Source organism: Ricinus communis, chromosome 8 (genome assembly GCF_019578655.1).
Source record: "Ricinus communis isolate WT05 ecotype wild-type chromosome 8, ASM1957865v1, whole genome shotgun sequence".
Taxonomy (NCBI): Eukaryota; Viridiplantae; Streptophyta; class Magnoliopsida; order Malpighiales; family Euphorbiaceae; genus Ricinus; species Ricinus communis.
Window position 1 is genome coordinate 10583977 of NC_063263.1, and position 20535 is coordinate 10604511.

General features: G+C 36.9%; 4 protein-coding genes, 1 long non-coding RNA gene, 1 other non-coding gene and 1 pseudogene across 10 annotated transcripts; 3 read left to right on the forward strand and 4 right to left on the reverse strand.

Annotated features, from left to right (window-relative positions):
- Positions 1–201: 201 nt before the first annotated feature.
- Positions 202–1875, forward strand: LOC125370836. The gene is made up of 2 exons (XR_007216921.1): positions 202–1288; positions 1391–1875. It is a non-coding gene; the product is annotated as an uncharacterized LOC125370836 (long non-coding RNA).
- On the reverse strand, positions 628–700 carry TRNAK-CUU. Its single transcript has one exon. It is a non-coding gene; the product is annotated as a tRNA-Lys (tRNA).
- Positions 1876–4008: 2133 nt separating the features above from the next.
- LOC107261152 (zinc finger BED domain-containing protein RICESLEEPER 1-like) lies at positions 4009–10598 on the forward strand. The gene is made up of 3 exons (XM_015718311.3): positions 4009–4379; positions 6259–8158; positions 8235–10598. The coding sequence occupies exons 2-3, from the start codon at positions 6263–6265 to the stop codon at positions 10239–10241; spliced, it is 3903 nt and encodes a 1300-aa protein (XP_015573797.1). The 5' UTR covers positions 4009–4379; positions 6259–6262; the 3' UTR covers positions 10242–10598.
- A 1226-nt stretch (positions 10599–11824) lies between these two features.
- On the reverse strand, positions 11825–12654 carry LOC8282446 (annotated as a pseudogene).
- LOC107261141 (pentatricopeptide repeat-containing protein At2g13600) lies at positions 11825–15084 on the reverse strand. Of its 4 annotated transcripts, none has more exons than XM_048378683.1 (4): positions 12849–15084; positions 12554–12694; positions 12191–12254; positions 11825–12065 (listed from the first exon to the last, which is right to left on the reverse strand). In XM_048378683.1, the coding sequence occupies exon 1, from the start codon at positions 14912–14914 to the stop codon at positions 12851–12853; it is 2064 nt and encodes a 687-aa protein (XP_048234640.1). In that variant the 5' UTR covers positions 14915–15084; the 3' UTR covers positions 11825–12065; positions 12191–12254; positions 12554–12694; positions 12849–12850. The 4 variants fall into 4 exon arrangements, with proteins under 4 accessions (XP_048234640.1, XP_048234638.1, XP_048234639.1 ...); XM_048378681.1 differs by having other exon boundaries at positions 12162–12254; XM_048378682.1 differs by lacking the exon at positions 12554–12694.
- Positions 15085–15237: 153 nt separating this feature from the next.
- Positions 15238–17665, forward strand: LOC8282688 (putative pentatricopeptide repeat-containing protein At3g15930). Its single transcript, XM_015718280.3, has one exon. The coding sequence runs from the start codon at positions 15238–15240 to the stop codon at positions 17488–17490; it is 2253 nt and encodes a 750-aa protein (XP_015573766.2). The 3' UTR covers positions 17491–17665.
- Positions 17666–18164: 499 nt separating this feature from the next.
- On the reverse strand, positions 18165–20518 carry LOC8282689. 2 transcript variants are annotated; one of them, XM_015718287.3, is made up of 2 exons: positions 20298–20518; positions 18165–19475 (listed from the first exon to the last, which is right to left on the reverse strand). In XM_015718287.3, the coding sequence occupies exon 2, from the start codon at positions 19387–19389 to the stop codon at positions 18427–18429; it is 963 nt and encodes a 320-aa protein (XP_015573773.1). In that variant the 5' UTR covers positions 19390–19475; positions 20298–20518; the 3' UTR covers positions 18165–18426. The 2 variants fall into 2 exon arrangements, with proteins under 2 accessions (XP_015573773.1, XP_002517669.1); XM_002517623.4 differs by having other exon boundaries at positions 20192–20513.
- Positions 20519–20535: the final 17 nt, after the last annotated feature.

The following is a 20535-nucleotide window of genomic DNA, read 5'->3' on the forward strand; positions in this document are numbered from 1 at the left end:
ACACTTTCATCTGTTATTACTGCTTTATATAAATATTTTTATTCTCTAAATTTAAATTGAGCTTTTCTTAAAAAGATCTTAAATACATAGAATATTTAAATAAACTAAATTCAATTATATAATAACAATCAAATAAAAGGATATAATTAAAAGTATGTGTTAATTTAATAATTAGAATGTTAATTACACAGATATAAATTTATATCAAAATATAGTTAATGTATCATCTTTGAGAATATAATTAAGAAAATAACTTATTAATTAATTTATTATAATATAATAATATGATTAAACATAAAAATACTTTAATTTTATATCTACATGTCAATTCTTGTTACTTATACATCAGAATAACATATAAGAAGCTTTCAATGTCCTCAGTTATATATATCCTATTCTATGTTAAAATTAATTTGTAATTGTATTTAATTATAACATTATTTAATGTGCCATAACCGCAATCTTTTTAATCCATTTCCTTTTGTCGGATTAAGAAGAGAAAATGCTGCGCGATCCATGAATACCATAGATTTAACCGGAACAACAAAATAAAATTTCTAAAAAAAAAGAAGAAAAAGAGTATCCTATGCTGCCTGACAAGATACAAGAAAATAAAATAAAACAAAACGCCCACCGTGGGGCTCGAACCCACGACCACAAGGTTAAGAGCCTTGCGCTCTACCAACTGAGCTAGACGGGCTGGCTGAACAATTATTGCATATATTGCTAATAATAAAAAATCATTGCGGCTCCCCTTAATAAATGATCCCTTTGGAGCTCTTCTATATAAATTGAAAACACATCATGCCCGATTCAACTCAAGACATTATAGTTTTTTTTTTTTTTTTCTTTTTGAATCAAACAGCAAGAATTCCATTAAACAAGCAGGTCTAACTCAGTTCTAGACTCCCAAATGTTAGCCCAGAATCTGATGAGTTCAGTTAGTTTTACTGATGTTGCTAGGTAGATGAAGTTTTCTGTACTGATGCCATAGAACAGATATTATGGCTAAAAGCCAACTGTGATTTGTAATTTTATTATCCATCCGAATGAAATGCAGTTATCTCTAAAAATTAAAAAATTTGGAAAAAAAAAAAAAAAAAAAAGCAGGTCTAACTGCAACACGTTACAAATAAAAGGAGGAGGATTAGACCTCCAAACGACGACATCAGACACGGAATCAGTTGCTCTACAGCCAACTAACTCATGGGCGGCAAGATTCGGTGATCTCTAGAAAAAAGAAACAAGACAAGTTCAAAGCCTTACAGTCATTGATAACTAAACTAAAGTAAGAATTACCATCTGAAGCTCCTTCGACTGCTTGAATCACTCCCCACGAGTCTGATTCAAAGAGTACCATAAATGTAACTAAAACTCTTGCTTGATCCAGCTCAGAGCTTCAGCAACTTCTGGGACTAAAGGACCGACAGGCACTCCGTGAGCAGCAGCCACAGACCCACCTCCGGAATTTCGCAGAACACATCCAAAACCAAGCGTACCTGACTGGTTAAACAAAGCAGCATCGACATTACATTTTAAACAACCTTGTTGTGTGGCTTCTGCCATTTGATTGCGCCGTCATTTGCTGTAACTCCCCAGTTAACAACCTCTGCCACTTGAGCTGATTGCCATTGGAACAGATAGGTGCTAACAACTTGGGTTTCAGAGTTACCTTGCGGATCCAAACAATATCATTCCGACAAAGCCCACGTAATCATAGCAGCTAAGCTCTTATTCTCTGTTGAGGAGCTTGCCCAAATTTCTGACAGCCATTTCGCAACAGTTGAAACATTGTATCTGCAAAATATATAATAGTTTTGTATATATAATTGAATTAAGTTTAATTGAAACAGGTACCATCAGAATGATCTTATACATTCATTTGCACCCAACTGTTTTCTTTCCTTGAGGTAATTCTTGAGGAGATCGTGCACGTGGCATATCATTAAGAGCAGTAAGCTCTTATTAGGTTAAATCCTTACAAACCCTTTTGTTAAAATTCATAAAATTTATTGACCAATTTAAAATTTATATACATTAAAACAGAATAAAAATTAATTTAGTATTTTATATAATTAAATATGTGTCGAATCTGTTATGACTAAATTAAATCCTAACAAAATTAATAAAATTTTCAAATAAATTTCAGATTAGTAAGTCAATATATTCTATAAAATCAAAATATTTCTTTCAACTTTATTAATTATATTTTATTTTTTTATATTTTTTTAAACAAAATTAATTATTTTATGAATTTTAACCGAACATAACATTAGGGTAAAACCATCACCAATGAATGTAAAACTAATAATATTCATATGCTATATTTAGTTCTTACGAAATTTCTTATAATTTGCGTACAAATTCCAATTGTTACAATATGGACTCCGGTCTATGATTTTATATGGACTCGAGTTCATAATACACATGTGGCGCATTTAGAAAAAAATATGTGGTGTATTATACTTCTAAAGTATATAACGCATGAATTTTTATTCCGCTTCTTTATTATTTATTATTTTTTTAAGTTATAATAAAATAAATTTATAAAAATTAATATTATATTAAAAATTATACATACTTGAATTATACGCGTCAATAATAAGTACATGTATTAAAATTAAAATCATATGTGCTAGAATATAGTAGCACATGTTAAAAAGTCTTTATTAGACTATATACACTAAAATATTCATTTTCCATAAGTATAATGTCCATTAAATTTAATATTCTATAATAATAATTTTTTTATTGAAACATTCATTATCCGTGAATTTAATATCTATTATGGTTAATGTTCATGTTTATTTTGCTTAATGTATTATTCATTAATGTTAATATTAGTGTTTATTATCTGGTACTGCAATATTCATTATCTATATATATAGTATTCATCAATATTCTCAAATAAAAATATTGATTATTTATAAATGATTTTATTATTTTTGTGATGTATGTTGAAATTTTTTTATGATTGACATAAACATTCATTATTATAAATATAATATTTATTAATTTGTCAATAGATATTTGTCATTAATAAAAATTATTCTACTAATTTATTCAAATAAATATATATAATATAGATTTAACATAAATTATTTATATACAATTAGTACACAAAAAATTAAACTAAAATTACACTATAAATATTTATATTGTATTACCCATTAAGTATATATATATATATATATATATATAACGTTTTATGCTCCAAGTGATTGATGCGTTAGTTGTTGATTATGATGGTTGCAGGGTGTGGTTATAGTTGTTATTATTTATTAATTAATATTCAATAATATGACTCACTTTTGTTGTTGATGTTGTTTTTTTTTTTAAATAAACTAAAGAGAGAAATTAACTGATATAAAAATGAGCTATCATTAAAAAGATGGCCTCTTGTTTGTCACAGAAAATTCTGAAACCAAACTCAATTGGGTCATCTCCTAAGAGCAAAAGTAATGACATGTGAGGGTTTATTTTTGGGCTAAAGCTATGAGACACACCAGTTCAAGTCTCACTTTAACAAAACTTAAAGATGGTTAGTCTACACTATACTGAGATAGTGCAACCTATTAATACTTTTTTTTTTTTTTTTTATAAAACTACTCAAAATAAGATTGATTTTTATCAACAAGAAAAAAAAAAGAAAATAATAATTGATCAAGTAATTTTTAGAATTTTTTATTATTCTTCCTTGATAGGGACCATTCAATTAAAGAATAAGTTTAAAGAAATTCTCGCAAATTAAGGCTTCGCCTGTTTTAGGTACTCTTCCACGTTTCCGTATCATATTGGCTTCCCAAGCGTAGACTTCCTAACCGTACGTCACTCTACCGCTTTAGAAGAAATCAAATGGGCCCCATTAAAAAGAATCAACGGTAAAGATAGAACGGTAGGTAGGTGGGCTCTATGTACGACAGCACAAATTAAAGGCTCATGGTCCATCTAAAGCGGTTGATATAAATAAACACGCATTACCCTTGATGGACCTCAAGTCGATATTCAATTTTTCTCTATCAATTTTTTCAATTGGACGATTTTGTCCTTGCTCCCTTTTCATAACCTTCTTTACTTTTCATCTCCAAATAAGGCCTTGGAAATCAAAACTTTAGCCCTAGCCCTAGCTCTTTTAGGTCCAATTAGGGTTTTCTTTCTTTCTTTCTTTTTCCTTTTCGATTTTCCCCAATTTTGAAGCTCAAAACTCGAACATCTAGCTCGAAACTTTGAACTTTGAGCAAGCTCAAAGCCCATTAACTTCGTCTTCCACCTCCAGTTTCTGTTGCAGGAAAAAAAATCGTCTTTTTTTTGAAAAAAAAATCGGAATTGTTCTCGCGGTTATTCTTTTCGTTTACTTCAATTCAGATCCGTTAATCGAGGTATGGTTTTGTTTGTCTCTGTTAGCCCTAGATCTATTAATTAAGATTTTGTGCTATTTTGTTTGCTGTAGAATTCTTCAATTTTATGTTACAGTTTTCAGTTTTTATTTGGAGTTAGTTATTGTGCTTGTTAGGATTTATCACATTGTTCTGTAGTTATTATTGTTCAACTATGCTAGTATTCTAGATTTTAATATGTTATTACCAGTTGAATTGCTTACAAGTTGTAGCAGACTTGTTCTGAACCTTTTGTTCAGAGCTGGCTTAGTCACATGAACTGGAGATGCAGCATGGTTTGATTAAGCCCTTGTTGAAAAGTATCTGTTGTACTGAAAGGAGATGTCCCTTCTAATGGATACTTGGTTTTGTGCAAAGAGGTCGTTTAATATTATTTACATGTTCTATGGGCTTCTTCTTTAATGGCCCAGGTCAGTCACTAACACCAAACCCCACATTTGAGCTCAAAAGCTTTCAAGGGACTGTTCCTAGCTGAAAGCAGTTGAAATAGCGTACCTAGGCAGAGATTCTTTTGATGCTAGTTTATCTTAGTGAAAATAAATTCGATGGAGATTGAATAGTTTTTGGTAAAAGCGATACGTGAAGTGCTTTTGTGAAAAGGAGTTGTTATAGCAACGTCACATGGCCATTAAGTCCTTAAGAATCTGTTCATTTAATTGAAAATATATTCTTGGGAGAAAATTTTTCATGTTATTTTCTGTTGCTTGCGTGATTTGGAGCAATATTGTATCCATAATATTAGCAATCCTTTCTCAAACAAACAATAAAAATATACATTTTCATCTTTTGTGAATATATGTTACTCTAATTATGCTGCAAACTTGCAGTAAAGACACTTCTGGAAATGGGAAAATTTTACTGAAAATGGTTGGGCGCTTTCAGGTTTAGACTATCTGATTCCATCCATAATTTACTAATCCCTTAGTTTTAAGCACTTTAGATGTCATACTCTCACTGGACATGCTGATTATCATTCTTTTTGATTCCTCTGCAAATGTTTCTTAAATGCCAACTATGCATCTCCATAGCAATCTAGGGTCAACATGCTTCACGTTAATTACAAAATGTGCATGAGATTCCATTTCATTTAGCTGGTTTCCACTAGGAAAGAGTTATAAATTAACCAACCTTTGTAAGGTTTGGATCCATGATATTGCTAACTTGTGTTCTTACGCGATCTAGTTTATGTCTTGGTCAAAGTTTAGAACTATTTGATTCAGCACAATACAGGAATTGTATCATATGACATTGTTTAGAAGCACATCTGCTATAATTATTTTAAGGCGCCTGCTCCAATCTTTTCTGGCAGCTGGTTCTCCCCAATCATAAACTTTCTAGTTGGCTGTAATGTACCTTTCCATTGAAGATTTTCTTGCATTTGGTTATTATGGAATTGTAACACTATTGGGCTTCCGTCTATTAGACTATGAGGTGACGAAATACGAAAGTTCATTTTTTGAGCTGCAAATTATCTTTCTTTGGTCATCCCTTTCCTCAAGTTGCAATACATGTTATGTGTGTGGGTTTGGCTTTCTGATTTGCTTATTTGGGCTGATTTATCTTTAGATGTAAGCCATTGCCATAACATTATAACTGTAGCACCTCCGTTTTTGTATTGAGAGTTAGTACGAGCCCAATGCAAAAATGTATTTTGGGTGTACGAGACAACATGGCTCTGGACCTTCTTTTTTAAAAGTTTTTTATCACTCATGCTGCACTGCTAAACGCCAGACCTTTCCTTGCCTTTTTTCCCTTTTCCAATTCCAAATTGTTCTTCCTGGAATGCAATTTTTTATTGGTGCTATATTGCTATATCTGATTCATCCTCTGTTAATCGCTGCATTTATTTTCTGTTATCTAGGATTATGGCTTCTATGGATATAGACTCTCCAACAACTACTAGTATGGCCATTACTCCTGTATTTCCTACTGATAACAATGAAGCACCCATTTCTGAAGAGCAGCCGAATAAACGTAGGAGAAAGAAGTCTATTGTCTGGGAGCACTTCACAATAGAAACTGTTGGTGCTGGTTGTATGAGGGCATGCTGCAAGCAATGCAAGAAATCTTTTGCCTATATAACTGGTTCAAAGTTAGCAGGAACCAGCCACCTCAAGCGACACATTGCCTTGGGGATCTGCCCAGTAAGCCGTCAGAAAAATGAAGCATTGCAATCCACATCAGGTGCAAAAACTGATCCTCCTAAACGACGCTACCGAACAAGTCCTGTATTTGGAGGCATTCCCTTTGATCAGGACCGTTGCAACCAGGAGGTAGCTAAGATGATTATACAGCACGAGTATCCACTGCACATAGTGGAACATCCTGCTTTCATTGACTTTGTTCGGACTCTTCAGCCCCAGTATAATATGGTGAGTTTCAACACTATTCAAGGGGAATGCGTGGCGTTGTACCTGAGGGAAAAGCAAAGCCTTTTGAATCTTATTAATGGGATTCCTGGACGAGTCAGTCTTACATTGGACTTGGGGACTTCAAACCTTAATATTGGTCATGCTTTTTTAACAGGACACTTCATTGATGATGATTGGAATTTACATCGCCGGCTCCTTAATGTTGTCATGTTACCTTTTCCTGATTCGGATTATGCCTTCAACCAAGCTGTTGTATCTTGCCTATCTGACTGGCAATTGGAGAACAGACTGTTTACTTTAACGCTTGACCAATCCTTTTCAAATGAAACCGTAATAGGAAATCTCAGAGGCCTCCTATCTACTAGGAACCCGCATATGTTCAATGGTCAATTATTGAGAGGCAATTGCTATGCTCGTGTTTTAAGCCGTCTTGCTCAAGATGCACTTGGAGCTATGGGGGATGTTATCAGGAGGATCCGTGAAAGTGTGAAGTATGTAAAAACCTCTGAAACACACGAGGAGAAGTTTGCAGAACTGAGGCAACGACTCCAAGTCCCTAGCTCAAAAGAACTTATCATTGATGATCAAACCAAGTGGAACACAACTTACCAAATGCTGTTGGCTGCCTGTGAATTAAAGGAAGTATTTGCTTGCTTGGATACCACTGACCCTGTTTACAAGATAAACCCATCAATGGATGACTGGAAGCAGGTGGAAATTGTCTGCACATACTTGAAGCTTTTGTATGATGCAGCAAGCATTTTAACTGGCCCAACATATCCACCTGCTAATGCATTCTACCATGAAGTTTCCAAAGTCCAATTAGAGCTGACGCATGCAGCGTTGAGCCAGGACCCCTTTGTCAGCAACCTGGCCAGACCGTTGAAAGAGAAGTTTGATCAATATTGGAAGGAATGTTTCCTTGTTTTTGCCATTGCTGTAGTCATGGATCCAAGGTTTAAAATGAAGCTTGTTGAGTTCAGTTTCTCTAGGATCTTTGGTGAGGATGCTGGCATGTGGATCAAGATTGTTGATGACGGAATTCATGAACTATTTCTCGAATATCTTGCACCAAATCTATCTGTACCAACAGCTTATATGGAAGTAGAGCATGCAAACATCTCTCATTCAGAAATTTTTCATGAAATGCCACCTCAAGGAGTAGCCCCTCTGGAAGCACACTTCGAAGAAGCTCCCCTTCAAGTGGTACACCCTGCACATGGTGCTCCTCAAGAAGCAAACCCTCAGGGAGCAACCCTTGAAGAGGTACAGCCTGAGGAAGTGATTCCTGTAGTTGACCCTAAAGAAGAACCTCCAGAAGATGCATTTCCTCAAGTGATGCACAATGAAGAAGTATCCCAACAAGAGATGTGCACTCGAGATGTACAGGTACAAACTCATGGTTTTTCTTTTTTTCTTTTTGAGCTGAACTGCTGAAGTACAAGCTCATGAATTACAATTGCAGGAGATGGTCACTCATGAAGTACCCATGCAGGACGTGCATTCTCAAGAATTACCACAAAATGAGATGCATAATCAAGAAGTACCAGTACAAGAGACACATATATCAGAAGTATCACCACAAGAGATGCAAACACAAGAAGAGTCTACTCTGGAAAAGCAAACTCAAGAAGTACTGACTCAAGAGATTCAAGCTCAAGAAGAACCAACACAAGAAGTATTGGCTCGAGAGATTCAAGCTCAAGAAGAATCAACTCAAGAAGTTGTGGCTCGAGAGATTCAAGCTCAAGAAGAACCAACTCAAGCAGTACTGAATCAAGAGGTTCAAGCTCAAGAAAGACCAACTCAAGAGATGCATGCTCAAGAAGAAACAGCTCAAGAGATGCATGCTCAAGAAGAAACAGCTCAAGAGATGCATGCTCAAGAAGAAACAGCTCAAGAAATGCATGCTCAAGAAGTACTGACCGAAGAGATGCATGCTCAAGAAGTGTCGACTGAGGAGATTCATCCTCAAGGACAGAATGAAGAGATGCATCCTGAAGGAGAACAGACTGAAGAGATGCACCCTGAAGGAGGACAGACTGAAGAGATGCACCCTGATGGAGGACAGACTGAAGAGATGCATCCTGAAGCAGGACAGACAGAAGAGATGCATCCTGAAGGAGGACAGACTGAAGAGATGCACCCTGAAGGAGGACAGACTGAAGAGATGCACCCGGAAGGAGGACAGACTGAAGAGATGCACCCTGAAGGAGGACAGACTGAAGAGATGCATCCTGAAGCAAGACAGACTGAAGAGATGCACCCTGAAGGAGGACAGACTGAAGAGATGCAATCTCAAGAAGAGATGCATCCTGAAGGAGGACAGACTGAAGAAATGCACCCTGAAGGAGGACAGACTGAAGAGATGCAATCTCAAGAAGAGATGCATACTGAAGGAGGACAGACTGAAGAGATGCACCCTGAAGGAGGACAGACTGAAGAGATGCATTCTCAAGAAGAGATGCACTCTCAAGGACGAGATGAAGAGATGCAGCCTCAGGAGATGCGTCCTCCAGGAGAGACTCAGGATATCCACCCTGCAGAAGCACAGAACCAGGAGATGCACCCTTCTGAGGCACACAACCAGGTGATGCACCCTCCTGAGGCAGAGAACCAGGAGATGTACCCTACAGCAGCAGAGACTCAGGAAATGCACCACCGTACAGAAGCAAAGACCCAGGGGATGCACCACCCTGCGGAAGTGCAGACTCCACATATGCACTCTCAAGAATCCCAGACTCTTGAGATGCAACCTCAAGAATCAGAGTCTCAAGAGATGCATCTTCAAGAAGTACAGGTCCATGAGATGTACCACCCTCAAGAAGCAGAGACTCTTGAGATGCAACCTCAAGAAGCAGAGTCTCAAGAGATGCATCTTCAAGAAGTACGGATCCACGAGACATACCATCAAGAAATTCCAAGTCAACAGATGCACTCTCAAGAAGTACAGATCCATGAGACACACCATCATGAAATTGCAAGTCAGGAGTTGCACTCTCAGGAATTACAGACTCAAGAGATGCACTATCAGTCATTCTCTGACGCGATGCAGCCTCATGAAGTACACACTCAAGATCTACCTCTGCTTACTATTGGAGATGGACTTTCGGATTTTGAGGTATATATCTCTGAGATCACAAATAGCCAACATCTGAAATCTGAATTGGATCAATATCTGGAGGAGTCACTTTTGCCTCGGGTGCAAGAGTTTGATGTACTGGGTTGGTGGAAACTAAACAAGCTTAAGTACCCAACTCTCTCCAAGATGGCTGCTGATATTCTGTCAATACCAGTATCTACTGTTGCTCCCGACTCTGTTTTTGACACTGGAAATAAAAAGATAGATGGCTACCAGAGTTCATTGCGACCTGTGACACTTGAAGCCCTTGCTTGTGCTAAGGATTGGTTCCAATATGGATCAGGATCATCGTTGGAGATATCTAATGCACTTGTGAAAATGGAATTTTAAGTATATAGGATTTTATTTTCTTCCCAGGGCATAGATACTTGGATTCAGTTTCATTTTTAGGCTTTTGTCTTTAGCTTCTTTTTTGTGCTTGAACTGTTTTCATTAGATAAAAGTTACTTGTGAAATCTAAAGAGAGGGTTTTTGTGGACCCTCTTGTCTTAAACAGGAAAACTACCAATATTTCTTGCAAGAGATCAAAGTTATGATGGATTTCACAGGAGTAATGCTTTTAGGGCATGAAAGCCTCAAACATGTTGGAATTTTGTAATGGATTAATTGTTTAAGGGGATTGATTTAAATAAATTTTAGGTGTAGAGGCCGAAGAGAGAGATGTCTGTTTTTGGCTTAATTCTTTAATTTCTAGTTTCATTTTAATTTTAAGTTGCTCTTTTAATCAGATTTGCATTGATGTGTTTGTATCTTTGGCAGTGGATCATATGATGTAGAAAAAAAACTGTGAAGCGTTATGGCGCGTTAACAAAATTGCCCATTCAAAATTGCCATCATAGAAGCCTTTACAGTTTTGACATCTGTAAAACCAATCAAATGGAAAGAAAGTTTTTCTTTTTGAAGGTTTTTCGAAATGGGCTGCGCTTAGTATAGCTTTTTTCTTTTTGGATTTTATTACTTGGCTGTCCCATTAAAGTTTTCTCCGTTTCAGTAAATTGCATAATAATTTGTGTCATTATCTTGGTATACACTTGCTTTTTGACAAATTTGTTGAGCTTTGAATTGAAGGTGGATAAACGATTTATGCTAATATTCATTTCCATGAACATATGAGTTAAAATGCTGATTTTGTATTTTCTGAACTTGCTTCTACTTTCTGGTTTTGGTTCATGTCAATTTAGGAACATTTTTTATTGTATCTGTTTGTCCGAGTTGGATTTTAAGGCTTGCTGTGTTCTCGGCCATTTTCACTAAACTACATGACATAACATCTTAGTAATGCTTTTGGATGAATTTATTACTATCGGTACCCTATTCAGCTTCAGAGCTGAGTCAATGGTTTGTCTTAATCTAGTATTAGACAGAAAGTTTTGGCTAGTTTAGCTCTTGTGAATTCTGAAACATCTTTTCATCATGTATGTCTTGTTGCAGCTTCGGTATGCATTTATTTCACTGGGATAAGATGATGATTTTGGCAGAACTTGCATGTGCCCCTTGTCTTAAGTAAATGAGCTGAATTTGTGATATGACTTATCATGGATGAATGAAATCTATGGTGCACTTGGCTAATATTTCATACCTTTCATCAATTTGTCTATGGCTGTAACTAAAAATTAAGGCTTTGGTTGAGTTGAGTTGTATTAAATACTATACTTAGAACACAACTCGAAGTCTACTTGGAGGTTTAATGAGATCTGAAAGTAGAGTACACTCAACTGCCATTTATTTCCCTTTTCTTTTCATTTGAACTAAACAGACAAACAATCGATCTATTTAATTTGGTGGAATTTGTGCACAGGTTCCATAACATAAGCTTTAACACTTACAGTCGGACCAAATTTAGAACCTTCAACCTTTCTCTGCAACACTTTTAAGGATATCATTCATACAACAAGTGTTAATTGGTGATGGAATGGAACTAAGCTAATCAATGGGATTGCAGAAGAGTTATTACTACATCAGGAAGAAAGAAACCAATGAAGCATGGTAGCTGTTGAGTACAGCATAAATTTATACTCGCAAGCCCGTGATATTTGAAGTTGAAACAGTCGAAGAGTGTCTGAAAAAAAACTAATAACTAGCTCTGAATTATATACTTGCCTTGTTTGTAAAGCTTCATGTCTAGTACTTGCTTGCCGCATATTGTAAAAACACCTGAAAAGTTCATAACAATGTCAGAACTTGATGCAAAGTAATAAACATGTTGAAACTGCCATAATCAGAAAATAATCAGCAGACCAATTACAATACCTTTGGTATAAGCACAGGTATGACAGTACCTGGCATATCTTGCGTACTTGCTGCCTGAAAATCATGCACTTGGTATTTCCATAAGGGGTCCATCTGCAAGTAAGATAGACTCCATATGAATTAGATGTGACAACACTAGCAGATTAATGGATGTGAAAATCTAGTACCGCAGAAACACTAGCAGCATCAGCAGATGACATAGGAGAGTGACAACGATAAACTAAAAAATGCTGATGGAATTAGCAACCAAACCATTTTATTGGCTTATTAATTACTCATAAGCTCTGTAGTTAATTCAATTTCCAAACTCCTTGCAAACAACAACAGCAAAAAGATCTAAATGATCAACCTTTAATTTTTTTCTTAAAAAGAGGAGAGAGAAAAAAAAGAACCTGTTCTTATTAGAGAGGAGCTTGTTCCCATGGATCTTACGGCCACCACTTTCCGTGGTGTTGCGGGCTCCTTCCTTCCACTTATTTGGTATTATTACATTTCAAGAACTTCTTTTCACCCAATTTATTTTAATCAATGCTCTATCAATTAATCCATTGAAAAAAAAAAATTCAAAATATAAGAGAGGTTGAAAGAATCAATTTCAGATGCATTAAAATATTGAGAAAGATCAATTCAAATGAATTATATGACAGTGACATCTGCTGGTATTTCCACTTGGAAACAAGAGCTTACTTCTAGCCATTATTTTCCTTGTATTCTTCATGATCATTGGCATCCAGGACATATCCAGCTCGCCTCATTTGCTCTGTAAGCATTTTCAGTAGTAAATAGATCTCCTTCCTCTGGTGATGTCTTTTATCTTTTACCATGAAAATGTGGACATGACCCAGAATTTCAATCCAACTGCAACCAGGCTGCTTGATAACTCCTCGATGCTTCATCAGTTTTCTGACTCTTAGGACATCCTTCCATCTGCCAAGCTCGGCATACATATTTGAGAGAAGAACATATGGTCCTGAGTTCATTGGGTCAATTTCTAAGAGCTTCTCTGCCACATATTCCCCTAAGGTAATGTTGTGATGAACTTTACAAGCACCAAGCAATGACCCCCAAACAACAGCATCAGGCTGCACTGACATTGTCTCTATCAAATCCTTGGCTTCATTAAGGCAACCAGCTCGACCAAGTAAATCAACCATGCACGTATAATGGTCCTTCGATGGTACCAAACCATATTCCTCAGTCATGGAGGAAAAATGCTTCCGACCCTCTTGCACAAGACCTGCATGGCTACAAGCACATAGAGCACCAATCATGGTAACATGGTCTGGTTTCTCTCCAGATGCCAACATTTTCCTGAATAAACCAAGAGCCTCCATCCCATAACCATTTTGTGCATACCCTACAATCATGGCATTCCATGAGACATAATCCCTTTCCACCATGTTTTCAAAAATTCGACACCCTTCCTCAACTGATCCGCATTTCATGTACATGTCTATAAGGGCATTTCCCACAAAAACATCTGACTCTTCACCATATTGAAATCGAAATCCATGCTTCAAGACATGAGCATGGGCCTGCCTGCCAAGTTGCAGATCAGCAAGATTTGCACAGGCATTTAGTAGGTTCCCAAAGGTGTAGTGAGTTGGGCAAATAGCTTCCCTCTTTAGCATGCGGAAGAGCCTAAGCGCCTCTTCATTTTCTCCATTCTGAGTATAGCCTGCAATAAGGGCATTCCAAGAGACTACGTTCCTCTCTATCATCTTGGTAAACAACAACCTTGCAGCTTTAACGCTTGCTGTCTTTGCATAACCACTAACCATTGAGGTTTCAGATACTACATTCCTAATTGGCATCCTATCAAAAACGCATCTAGCTTCATTAGTCCTACCGCACTTTGCATACATATCAACCAATGCATTACTTAAAATAAGGTCATCCCTAAGTTTATCACGTTTAACAACACAAGCATGAATTTCTAAACCTTGTTTAGCTGCAGCCAAGCTTGCACAAGCACTGACCACACTAGCTAGTGTAACCTCATCCGGTTCAAACCCACTCTCCATCATTCTCATAAAAATTTCTAAAGCTTCCCTAGAAGGACCATTTTGTTCATAACATGTAATCAAGCTATTCCAAGAAACAACATTCCTCTCCATCATCCCATCAAAGACCCTTTGAGCACAATCCACAAAACCACATTTCGAATATATATCAATAAGGGCAGAACCCATATAGACGTCCAGTAAGAACTGAGATTTCAACATCAAACCATGAATTTGGGTGCCTATTTTCAAGTCTTTTAACCCTGCACAAGCACTGAGACCACTGCCAAACGTATACTCATTAAGTACAAAACCTTTCCTATGCATCTTAACAAAATAATTCAATGCTTCTTCGAATCGATCATGCTGTGCAAATCCAGCAATCAATGAATTCCAAGAACATTGATCAGGCTCAGGCATAGACACAAATAATCGTGCACCCTCATCAAGAAATCCAAATTTCACCAGAGTGCTAACGATGGCATTCCAACTGAAAACGTTCTTTTCAGGCATTTGATCAAATATTTTGCGTGCATCATCAAAACAGCCACACTTCCCATAAGCATCAATAAGCCTATTCTGTATAAAAACTTCATAGGCGAACTGGGTTTTGATGATTCGAGCGTGAATGCGACGTGTGTCACGTAAAGACTTGGATTTGAGGCATGAATCCAAAAGTTTCGCAAAGGGTGAGGAATCAAGAAAAGAGAGATCACCAACGATTTTTTTAACGAAACCATGTTTACTCATTCATTAAATTCTGTAGAGGAAGAAGTGGAATATTTTGTAGTAAAGGAATTCCTATCCGGGTTTTTCAAATTCTGGTTTCCCGCGTTCTGTAGGTATGCTATTGGGGAAGATACGCTGAGATTTTCGACAAAGTGCTGTTACTGGCTAGTGGTGGTGGGTGGGGCCGTGGGGCCTAATGTACAAAGTGCAGTTTGGTCCCTGCTCTGAGAAAAACACTGGGCACTGGCTACAGCAACAGACAGCAATTTTTAGTGATAGTGCTCGTCTGATGTGCAATTCTAGCTAGCTCAGTAATAACTCTCGGAGCTACTTGTGTGTGTTTTATGCCAATTTCATTTCTTTACAAAGCCCATTTTCTCTCCATAAAGTTGCAACCATTAATCTTCAACAAAATGATCTCCTCGGCTTCCATCTCTGCTTCTCACTTGTCTACACCTATCCATGCGCCCTCCACAGAGAACCCACTTTTTTCTCTCTTCCAAAAATGTAAATCCATGGACCAACTCAAGCAAATTCACTCTCAAACAATCAAAACTGGCACCATATGCAAACCCATTATTCAAAATAAGATCTTTTCCTTCTGTTGTACACAAGAGTTTGGAGACATGAATTATGCACGACAATTGTTTGATACAATTCCTGAACCAACAGTCTTCCATTGGAATACAATGTTGAAAGGGTATTCCAGGATTGATTCTCCTAAACTTGGGGTTTCTATGTACTTAGACATGTTAAAGAATGATGTTTTACCCGATTGTTACACTTATCCGTTCTTGATTAAGGGTTTTAAGAAAGATATTGCGTTCGAGTATGGGAAGGAGCTGCACTGTCATGTGGTGAAATATGGTCTAGGTTCCAATGTGTTTGTTCAAAATGCATTGATAAATATGTATTCTTTGTGTGGTTTAACTGATATGGCTCGTGGGATATTTGATATGAGTTACAAGACTGATGTTGTCACTTGGAATGCGATGATTTCTGCTTACAATAGAATAAAGCAATATGATAAAACTAAGACGCTTTTTCATGAGATGGAAAAGAAAAGAGTGTTGCCTTCTTCAGTTACTCTTGTTTCAGTGTTATCAGCTTGCTCTAAGTTGAAAGATTTAGAATGTGGTCAGAAAGTCCATAAGTATATTTCTGACCACGTTGTTCAGTCTAATTTGATAGTGGAAAATGCTTTAATTGACATGTATGCTGCATGTGGTGAAATGAGTGTTGCACTTGGGATTTTTGAGAGTATGAAGAGCAGAGATGTGATTTCTTGGACTGCTATTGTTACCGGGTTTGCAAATATAGGACAACTTGATATAGCAAGAAAATACTTTGACCAGATGCCTGAAAGAGACTATGTTTCCTGGACTGCCATGATAGATGGATATCTCCAAGTGAATTGTTTCAAAGAGGCTTTGGTTCTCTTTCATGAGATGCAAACTTCAAATGTTAAACCAGATGAATTCACCATGGTTAGCATACTTACAGCTTGTGCACAACTTGGGGCACTAGAGCTAGGAGAATGGGTAAGGACTTACATTGACAAAAACAAAGTAAAAAATGATGCCTATGTGGGGAATGCTCTGATAGACATGTACTTCAAATGTGGGAATGTTGAAAAAGCAAGAAGCATATTTAACAGTATGCCTCGGCCGGACAAATTTACATGGACTGCGATGATTGTTGGCCTTGCCATTAATGGATATGGCGAAGAAGCTCTTGATATGTTTGTCCAAATGCTTAAAGCTTCAGTAACTCCTGACGAAATAACTTATGTTGGTGTTCTTTGTGCTTGTACCCACACTGGCATGGTAGATGAAGGAAGAAAGTTTTTTGCCAGCATGACCACCCAACACGGAATTGAGCCAAATGTGGCTCATTATGGATGCATGGTCGATCTACTTGGCCGAGCTGGACATCTAAAAGAAGCTCATGAATTTATAAAGAATATGCCCATAAAACCAAATTCCATTGTTTGGGGAGCTCTTCTTGGCGCTTGTAGACTTCACAAAGATGCAGAGATGGCTGAATTTGCAGTTAAACAATTGCTTGAACTAGAGCCAGATAATGGGGCAGTTTATGTTATTTTATGTAATATATATGCAGCTTGCAATAAATGGGATAAGTTGCGAGAATTAAGAAACGAAATGACGGATAGAGGAATTAAGAAAATCCCCGGCTGCAGTTTGATAGAAATGAATGGCGTTGTCCACGAATTTGTTGCTGGGGACCAAGCTCATCCTCAAACTAAAGAAATATACTTGAAGTTGGATGAAATGAAAAATGATTTGAAATTTGCAGGATATTCCCCTGATACTTCTGAGGTGTTTCTTGATATAGGGGAAGAAGATAAAGAGAGTGCACTTTTCCAGCATAGTGAGAAGTTGGCTATTACATTTGGGCTCATTAATTCAGGACCGCAGACCACCATTAGAATTGTGAAGAATCTCAGAATGTGTGTAGATTGTCACCGTATGGCAAAGTTGGTGTCGAAGGTTTATGATAGAGAAATGGTTGTAAGGGATCGAACTCGTTTCCATCATTTCAGGAATGGTTCGTGCTCATGTAAAGACTATTGGTGAGTTGAATAAGTTGCAGACTGCAAATGTACTAATTTGATAATTTTTGGAGTATCTGATGTTGAAAAGTAGGTCTCATGAATCTGCTGCATAGCCTTCAACAAATAGATGATGAATTCTGGAATGTTTTTACTCGATCTCAGTTTAAGTTTTGTAAGAGTGAAATGATCCTTGCCAAGTCTCCTATCTGTTGCCTGAAATTATCTACATCGGAAAACTATTCAGTAGACCAGGTTTTGGTGTATATGCCCTTGTTTTTGCTAATAAAAGCCTGTTATATGAGGATCCAGGTCATTCTGGATGTCAATTAATCCGTCGTTACCTACTTAAAAAAAAACATGTTTATGGTCATGTCGTCCCTGAGAACAATATTGAAACTGCAGAATGCACAGGAAATATCGAGCAAAGACCTGATATGCGACCCTGGACCCACAACTTCATCCCTGTTACGGATTATTTACAGTTGAAATTTGGCAACTGAGGGCACTTTATGGAGAACACATGAAGAATCCTATGCAAATTGTATCATAAAGCAAATAAACTTCCCCTAACTCGTGAATTTTCCTCCTGATGCAATACCATTAATTTGCAGCAAGAATGTGTCCTTCCATTAGTCTATTAATAGATGGAAGTTTTAAACACCATAATGCAATGGAACGTAAAGGGGAATAATAAGATAAAAGAAATCTATCATTTTACTAAAAATTGCTTAATACAAATTAAGTTGACATCACTTACCACTTTGGATACTGGACATGATAAGGGAGGGACATTTCATACTAAAAAGTTACTGCTAGTCCCAGAAACCCCATTTTGGAATGTAATATTTGCATTTAAGTTCCTTCACAATCTTGAAATAATTCTAACTGCTCAAGTCGGAGTCTATATAAATGACCATCATATTCCAAAGCTAGACACAGGTGGTTAATCAACCTTCCTTCAGTTCGATCCTGGGTCAAGCACAGGAAGCCTGCAATGTAGACTGATAGACTTATCCATTTGGCGTGTTCCAGGAATGAAGAATTGGAATATCACTGTCAAGCAAGCACCCTGGGCAACAATCCCATAGAAAGCACAATCTGGCTTGGCCAGGTGACATTGAAGACTCTTGGAGAAGTGCCTAACACTCACTTGCACAGACTGAGCATCTCCCCTTGAAACTGCCCTCTCTGACCTTGTCTGAGCACTTACATTCTGATCCTCAGCTGGAGCTTGGGCTTTGTCTCCTATCACCAACAGTTTACGAAATTCAGCCCCAAGTGTAATTAAAGTTGTAGAAATTTGCATATGAAGATCACCGTACTTGCTTATAGAGACATTTAGCAAATCACCAATGTGCTTCATCCTGTCCACATAATTCTGCAACTGATTGAAATCTGGAACTTGAACCAGAGTCTGAGGCAGATCCTGGGCATTATCAAGAGCCATTTGAAGTTCCAAAACCTGAGCTCTAGATAATGGTTTTGATATTGGTACATCCTGAATAACTGCTGATTTATATCCCTTAGTTTCAAAAGTAAGAAAAGGCATTGGCTGAGTACAATTTGGTGGCAGCTTCTTCACTAATTTGATCTGCAGACGGTTTGCAGCAAGTCCACCGGCACCAAACTCATTGCAAATACTTACACTGCTTCGGACAGCACGTTGGAGAAGAGAAATGTCAATGGAAAAAGCAATACGGTCCTCATTCTGGCTGGAAATGCGATAATCATCAAAGAGAGCCTCTTTGCAAAATTGAGCAATGGATTGAACTCCATCTCCACTGAGAAGGTTGTGAAGGAAGATTGCGTGGTCTCTGGTTAAGAGAAGGTGGCATACCTTCCCCATTTTATCCAAGGCAGGTAGGAACCTCCTTTCTAACAAACTTACCCCATTCTCTGTGAGAAATGCCTTGAACTTCATCCCTCTCCTTCTCTTTCTTTGTTATCACTATTTCGAAACAATTTAAGATATTTTCGCTAGGCACACTCAGCAAGATAGAGAAAGAGCTGCAGAATGAAGAGAAAGCAGATAACTGGCAAAGCCACAATTATAAAATGAAGAAAGTAGCAGGAAAGAGAACACATTTCAAAGATAGCAGCCATACTTTAATCATTCTTGACTGTATTCAATTCAATTAAACTATTGTGAGCCTTTCCTCCCTAGTTCTACAACCTTTGAGTTTTGATTGTTAAACAAATAAGTTTCACTAGTTAACATAAACGTTATGCTGTCATCCCCTCACAACCAGTATGAGAGCATGTTCTTCATATAAACATAATACCACCACTGCCATCACAATGTTTAATCTTCAGTATCCAGTGCTGAATATTTAATAATCCAGAAGCAATAGAGACATTGGCCAAAAGATTCTTGTTAACAATCTACACTAATCTTATTCACTAGCCATATGCATGGTGTTTGCGAAGTGTAAAAGATGCAACAATTCAATCGAACTGCTATTCAGTCAAACTCAATATCTAAAAAAGTTAAGTAATCTAATGCTAAGAATTGGTCAAGAACTATATTTACACACCAATTCTTTTGCAGATTTACAGAGATAAAACCATTTATAATTATGTTCTTGTTACACAAAATCCCGATTTGTCTATCACAAGCCAACGCAATTTTAAGAAAAAGTAATTACCATTCCCGGCAGTTAAGTAAACAAATTTTAACTACTAAATTGAAGTGAAATAGAAATTATAAATATGAAATCACTAACCTCATACTTGTTAGATTCCATCCTATAAAATTTCTTGTTCTCTCTATTTTCTCGAGAACCAAACGGAAGAGTAGATGTTGGATGATTAGGGATATTTGAAGCTTACCTGATTTAAAGTTTTGTTTTTTTTTTTCTGAAGATGGCGCCACAGAGAGAGAACTGTTAGAGTTGCTCCAAATACAAGGAGGAAATTTAGATTATGTTATTTATTAAGAAATAAAGACATCTCTTTTTGGAAATAAAACAGTTTACTAGGGGTATATTTGTAATAACATAATCATCTTTAGCTAAATTTTTATTTTTAATTTTAGCCAACCTTTATTTTGCTTTTCTTTTTCCTTCTG